Below are 7393 nucleotides of genomic sequence, written 5' to 3' on the forward strand. Positions count from 1 at the left end.
TAATCCCTAAAATCTTTAGCATTTCTTTAAAAAAAATTTTTTTTAAGTTTATTTATTTTTGAGAGAAGGAGAGAGAGAGTGGGGGAGGGGCGCAGAGAGAGAGAGAGAGAGAGAATCCCAAGCAGGGTGAAGAGCAAGACGTGGGGCTTGATCTCAGAACTGTGAGATCATGACTTGAATCACAATCAAGAGTCAGATGCTTAACCGACTGAGGCACCCAGATGCCCCAATGCTTTAGCCTTTCTTAACAAGGATATTCTCTTATGGAAATACAAGTCACAGTATTAACACTATATAATATTAATGTCGATATAATCCTATTGTTTAATCTACAGAATTCATTTAAATTGCCCAAGTTGCTTTTATAGCAAAATCTTCCCTCATGATTTAACCCAGGGTCACTGAACTGAGCTGCCAGCTGTTAGTCTCCCCCTGGAACAATCCTTTAGTGTCTCCTTGGGGTTGACGACTGACATTTTTAAGGCTCGTGACAAGTTTTTATAGAATATCCTCAACATGTGTTTTTCTGGTGTTTCCCCATGATTAGATTCAGGTTATGAAATTACGCATTTATGTCAGGAAGATTACAAAAGTGATGGGGACTTCTTAGTGCATGCCACCAGGATGCGCACGTCAACATGGACCCTGTGATTAAGGTGATGACCACTTGTTTTCTCCACTGTGAAGTTACTGTTTTTTTCTTGTGGGAGAAAGTGTTAGATTATGTAAGTGACCTGTTTCTCATCGAACTTCTACCTGTTAGTTTTATCATCTGATGATGATTTTTGCCTGAATCATTATTTATATGATGGCTACAAAACTGTCATTTTTTCCATATGTGTTAGTTGGTGTTCTACTGTTTGCTTTTCCCCTGTTTGTTTATTAACGTGGAGTCATGGGTTCTTATGCTGTTGACTTTTTCTTTTTTTTATTGTGTTAAAATATACCTAATGTGAAATTTATCACCTTAATCATTTTTATTTTTGTCTTTTTTAAATTATTTTTTTAATGTTTATTTATTTTTGAAGGAGAGAAGACAGAGCCCAAGAAGGGAAGGGACAGAAAGAGAGGGAGACACAGAATCTGAAGCAAGCTTCAGGCTCCGAGCTGTCAGCACAGAGGCTGATGTGGGGCTCAAACTCACAAACCGTGAGATCATGACCTGAGCCAAAGTCAGACACTCAACTGACTGAGCCACCCAGGCGCCCCTTAAATTATTTTTTTAATGTTTATTTTTGAGAGAGAGAGAGAGAGACAGAGTGCGAGTGGGGGAGGGGCAGAGAGGGAAACACAGAATCCAAGGCAGGCTTCAGGCTCCGAGCTGTCAGCACAGAGACTGATGTGGGGCTTGAACTCATGAACCACGAGTTCATGACCCGAGCCAAAGTCAACACTTGACCATCTGAGCCACCCAGGTGCCCCTGTACCTGTTAGCTTTATTTCCTCATCTCTGCTGCCCCCATTCCCTGGCAGTCCACATTCTGTTTTCTGTCTTTTCTTACCTCATGTAAGTGGAATCCTGTAATATATTTTTGTGACTGGGTCTGGGTTAGCCTAGTTGATTTAATAGAGTATATTAGTTGATTTTTGAATGTGGAATCAGCTTTATGTACCTGGGATATCGTTTGTGGTATATAATTCTTTCATGTTCTTGTATTTGATTTGCTAATACTCTTGAGGATTTTTGTGTCTGTGCTGCTGGGAGATAATGTTCTATAGTTTCCCTTTCTTGTGATGTCTTCGCTTTTGGTATTCAGGTGATGCTGTCCTCATAGAATGAATCAGGCAGTGTTCCCTCTGTGTCTGTTCTCTGGAGAACACTGTAGACACTTTGTATAATTCTTTCCTTAAATGTTTAGTAGAAATCACCAGTGAATCCATCTGGGCAACTCTTTATATTCTAATTAATTTTGGCTTCTTTTGAGTCTTCTCCCTAGACCGTCCTATCACTTGCAAATGATATATTTTTCTTTGTCTTACTGCCTTGGCTAAGCCTGCATAGCAGAAGTGGCAGTAAGTGGCATCTTTGTAGTATTTCCTGATGTTAAAGGGGACTGCTTCCAATATTTCTCCATTTAGAATGATTTTTGCTGTAGGTTTTTGTTAATTACCCCTTTTCAGGTTAACAAAGTTCTTTTTTTGTAATTAAAAAAATTTTTTTTTATGTTTATTTTTGAGAGAGAGACTGACTTCAAGCAGAGGAGAGGCAGAGAGAGGGGGAGACATAGAATCCAAAGCAGGCTTCAGGCTCTGAGCTGTCAACACAGGCCGACGTGGGGCTTGAACTCACAAACCGTGAGATCATGACCTGAGCCAAAGTCGGATGCTTAACTGACTGAGCTACCCAGGTGTCCCTTTTGATTTGTTTTTAAAATGTTTGTTTTTGGGGCAGAGAGAGAGAGAGAGAGAGAGAGCATGAGCGCAAGCGGGGGAGGGGCAGAGAGCGAGGAGACACAGAATCCAAAGCAGGTTCTAGGCTCTGAGCTGTGATCACAGAGCCCGATGTGAGGCTCCAACTCATGAACCATGAGATAATGACCTGAGCTGAAGTGCAGTGCTTAACCAAGTGAGCTACCCAGGTGCTCCTGACAAAGTTCTTTTTTTTTTTTTTTTTTTTTAATTTTTTTTAACGTTTATTCATTTTTGAGACATAGAGAGACAGAGCATGAGTGGGAGAAGGTCAGAGAGAGAGGGAGACACAGAATCTGAAACAGGCTCCAGGCTCTGAGCTGTTAGCACAGAGCCCGACGCGGGGCTCGAACTCATGGACCGCGAGATCATGACCTGACCCGAAGTCGGACGCCCAACCGACTGAGCCACCCAGGCGCCCCGACAAAGTTCTTTTTAATGCTACTTTGTTAAGTTGTTTTTTCCCTCTGTTGTGAATGGGTGTTATATTTTAGGAAATAATTTTTCTATCTCTGTAAGGATGATAAACATAATCTCTTTTATATGTTAATGTCATAGATGATTACTATAGATCTTTCTAGTGTTAAAACCCCTCTGTTTCTGGAGGGGTTTTATGCCAACTTAGTATTGCATATATCCAACTTAGTATTGGCATATATCTATGCTGTATTCAGTTTCTTAATATTTAGATTTGAATTTTGCATCTGTTCATTAATCAATAGCCTGAAAATTGTGCTTTGCTACATCACTTTTATATGGTCTGTTGGATTTGCAGAATAACAAGGGGTGTTCCTTCCTCCTGTGTTTCCTGAAAGAGTTTGTGTAACATTAGAATGATCATTGTTGGTGAGTTAGTAGAACTTACCTTTTAAACTTTTAGGCCTGGACTTCTTTTTCTGGGCAAAGTGACTCCTGTCTTTAGTAGTTGTAGAACCATCCAGGCTCCCTCTCTGCTTGAGGTGGTTTTGAGAAGCTACTTTTCCAGTAGTTTGTGCGTTCTGAGTTTTCCCATATGCTGCCGAAAGTTTTCTTATTTTCTCTTAACCTTTTAGTTTCCACTATACTTGTGGTCACATCACTCTTTGGTTGCTAGTATTATTTATTTGTGCCTTCATCCTTTGTTATCTCTTGCTGAGTCACAACATTACTAAGACTTGGTGGCTTCAAACAGCACATGTCTGTTGCCTCACAGTTTCTGTGGGTTGGGAACCTAGGCACAGCCTAACCAGGTGCTCTGCTGCAGGTTCCATGGGGTTGCAGCTAGTATGCCGGCCAGGACTGGGATCTCATCTGAGCAGCGGCTAAGGGAGGGTCTTGTGGCATTCATGTAGTTGCTGGCAGGTTTCCATTCCTTGCAAAATGTCAGCCTCAGGGTCTCATTTCTTCTCTGACTGTTGTCTGGAGCCACCCTCAGTTTCTTGCCATCTGGGCACCTCTGTGGTGTCTCATGAAGCTGGGAAGGGCCAGGGAGTCTGCTTGCGAGACAGAAGCTAGACTTCCCTGTGCCCGAGTCACGGAAGTGATGTCCCATCAGCTTTGCTGCAATTTGTTGTTTGGAAACAAGTCTTAGGTGCTGCCCACGCCCAAGGGATGGGATGACATGGGTGTGGGTACCTGTTGGTGAAGGTCACAGGGGTCACCTTGGAGGGTGTATTTGTATCTTCACTCTGGCCTTTTCAGGGAACCAGTTATTCTCCTAAAGTACCAGTTAGACTTAGGATGGATCTCTGCCCTCAAAATCTATTATTTTCTAATTTTTCATTTCTTTTTAAAATTTCATTCTGTATATTTACTGAAACTCGTGTCAGTGACATTATTGCGGTGAAACAGAGTTTGTCTGTATCTGTAGCTGCTTGTAATACGGGTTCATTGCTGACATTTTACTTCCCTCCTGCATTTCTTTTCACTGTCAGTTTGCTTCTCCCTCCTCTGCCCTCTCATCCCTTCTTCTCTGACCTTTGCATTTCTTCTCTCAACTGTTGGCTTATTTTTACCTATTTTTGTAAGGGAGACCTTGCTCATTCTTCTGAGGCCGTGGGACGGGTGAACTCAGGGTGGGTGGATTGCTCTGTTGGTTAGCCATCCTTCTGTGTTCCAGGGAGACGCTTGAGCAGGGCCTGGAGTTCTGTCGGCAGAAGCAGCGGGCTGACGGCTCCTGGGAAGGGTAAGTGAGCTCCCGGTTGTGCGCGTGGGATGGGAGGGCTCTGCTCTTCTGTGCTCCTGTGATGCTCAGTCGTGTGCTCCGGGAGTGAGCTGCCAGCAACAGATTTCTGGTGGGCCTTGTTCAGTTTTGAACACTTGGCCTCACCCTGGCGGTGCTTGCTCAGCTCACTGTTAAAGCGGTTTGGCCAAGTGTGTTGGAAGGGCTCGGTGGCCTGGTGCCTGGTTTGTTGTGTCTGTGATTACTCCTTCCTCTGGGTGTGCATCAGTTCTTACACTGCTTTGTGGCGGCAGCAGCTGGAGCCATCTTGTGAGGGCTGGGGGTGGCAGGTGTGTTTTTCTTGGCCTGACAGCCTGGGGGCACTAGTCAGTTGCTTGCTGAAGGCTATGTGGATGGGTTTCTTGCAAATCACCCCAGTTTCCTTGATTCCGTGATGGAGGGTGTTCCCAAAGTCCGGCAGAATTCCTGTTGTTTTACACACCCTTCTGAATGAGACTGCAAGGCTGAGGTCCTCCTCTGTCTCCCCTCCAGCTCCTGGGGAGTTTGCTTCACCTACGGCACCTGGTTTGGGCTGGAAGCTTTCGCCTGCATGGGGCAGACTTACAGCAGCGGGTGAGTATGGGCATTTGTCCCTGCTGGAGTGAGGCTCTTTTCAGCAGGACATTCTGTTGGGGGTGTCTTTTCCTTTGAAATATTTTGTATTTTTCTAAGCTCATGAGCCAACAGCACCCTTTCTAGTAAAGACACTGCTCTGGGAAGTTTCTGGCTTGTGTGTGGAGGGGCACCTTGGGCTTGCGTGGCCCCCACGCCCAGTGGGATACCCTCTGGGCTGGGCTGAGAGAAGGGAGGCGGCTCAGATCTGAGCTGTCTCCAGCCACCTCACCCAGCTCTGTTTTGTGGTGTTTCGGGGTGGTCATACCTGTGCGGCATCTGCAGCCAGAGAGCTTTTCAGTTTATCTTCCCAGCCTACCTAGGAGGCAGGTGTCTCTGTGCCCTTCACTTCACATAGTGGGTGGGACTGGGGTGCAGACTGCCTCCCTCCCCCCCACCATTCTCCTCCCCTTACCCCTGGGGAGGCCTGGCCAGTGGGCCATCGGGCCTGGGACCTCCCTGGAGTGACAGCATCTCCTGTCTTGCTGGTCTCTACAGGGCTGTGTGTGCGGCGGTCTCCCAGGCCTGTGACTTCCTGCTATCCCAGCAGATGGTGGATGGGGGCTGGGGGGAAGACTTTGAGTCCTGCGAGCAGCGGCGTTACATACAGAGTGCCACGTCCCAGATCCACAACACATCCTGGGCCTTGATGGGGCTCATGGCCGTCAGGTGGGGGCTGCGAGACCCATCCCCAAGTAGTGGGGTTGGGAGGAGTGGGGTGTGGGTGGCTGACCTGTGAGCAGGCGTGGGAGGAGGTGAGGCCTGCAGGGCGAGGGCATATGTTTGGCCAAACACGGGGCTTCCTGCAGAGAGGCTTGCCTTTTAGAAGACCACCCAAAGTGACAAGGGAGACAAGAGGCCTGTGTCAACAGCGTAGGGTGAGGCAAGTCACTGCAGTTGCTGTCTTTGGGCCCTCCTGCCTCCATGTGTGTGTGTAAGCACAGACACATGCACGTGTGTGCACGTGTGCATATGTGCACACAGACATGCGTAGTGTCCCAGCCTGTGCGGTCTTGTTGGTTTTGAGGCCGTTTGGGGAATCTTCCTAAAACTCCCTCAAAATTAGGCCAGGTCAGTGTGAGCAGGAGCAGCAGTCTGTGGGGGGGGACCTCTAGGGAAGGGGGCTCAGGGACCAACCCCCAATCTGCCTACCACAGCCAAGCTCAGTCCTGCACCCTCAGTCCTGGGGTGTCATCCCTTTCCATGATGAGTGAAGATTAGCACATGTGGCGTGTGCGGCCCTCAGAGGGTCCTGAGGACCAGTGGGCCGGACAGCCATGAGGTTTCACCTCATTCTGTCCAAAAGAGCAGCGTCTTGTGGCAGGGCCCTGGGGCAGGTCTGGGGCAGGCGGGGCCATCAGCCAGCCACATGTGTGGGGCTGCCCACCTGGCCTGCTCACCTCCACATTGGCTGCCTTTTGCATTTTTCTGGGATTCTGGGTAGAAAACGTGCAGTGGTAGCCTGCAGCGTGCTAACTCTCGTGGTGGGTTCTGGTTCCTTGTGTGTGTCAGCGCCAGTTCAGTCACCACGCAGGATTTCCCATCTGCCTTGTGCCAGTAGCGCAAGGGTGCGGGTGCAGGTTGGGCTGTAGCCAGAGGCGCTTCCCCCAGAGAGTGGTGGCAGGTGCACTCAGTGCCTCCTCTTCCCCCCAGGCATCCCTGCATAGAGGCCCTGGAGAAGGGAGTCCGGTGTCTGCTTAGAAAACAGCTCCCCAATGGCGACTGGCCCCAGGTATGCTGAGGAGGTCTGAAGAGCTCGAGGCCCAGCACCGACCTCGATTTGCACGAATGTTTTCACAGCCCTACGCTGTCCCTGTGTCCCTGGTGACCTCCTCGCGGGCGGGGTCTCAGCTTTGGGGATTTGAGATTAGTGAACACCGCTGATGCTGATGAGAGCCTGTGGTGGAAGCAGGTCTACAATGAAGTCCTGGCTCGGAGGCAGGGCTGGTGGTACTGGGGCAGAGGACGCTGGATAGCCTCAGGCTCTGCCTCAGCATGGAGTGCAGGAGCACCTTCACCTGTCTCCTCTGATGTGGGGTCACGAGGTCACACGAGGCTGACCCCCTCCCTTGGATGAGTCCAGGGATGACAGCTGTGAGGGGCTGGTAACTCAGGCCAGAGGGTTTGCTGCAGGGCGAGGGGTCCAGAGCTAGGGTGGTAGCAGGGGGATGG

At 48.5% G+C, this 7393-nt stretch overlaps 1 protein-coding gene across 2 annotated transcripts in view; it reads left to right on the top strand.

The window, feature by feature from the left end:
- LSS (lanosterol synthase) overlaps positions 1–7393 on the top strand; it is a 35574-nt gene that overhangs the window by 21890 nt on the left and 6291 nt on the right. For both annotated transcript variants that reach the window (XM_049627679.1, XM_049627678.1), the window contains exons 18-21: positions 4508–4573; positions 5102–5182; positions 5720–5890; positions 6875–6953. In XM_049627679.1, the coding sequence (XP_049483636.1) occupies positions 4508–4573; positions 5102–5182; positions 5720–5890; positions 6875–6953 (397 nt within the window). The remainder of the gene's footprint in view (positions 1–4507; positions 4574–5101; positions 5183–5719; positions 5891–6874; positions 6954–7393) is intronic.

This window comes from Panthera uncia, chromosome C2 (genome assembly GCF_023721935.1).
Source record: "Panthera uncia isolate 11264 chromosome C2, Puncia_PCG_1.0, whole genome shotgun sequence".
NCBI classification, from domain to species: Eukaryota; Metazoa; Chordata; class Mammalia; order Carnivora; family Felidae; genus Panthera; species Panthera uncia.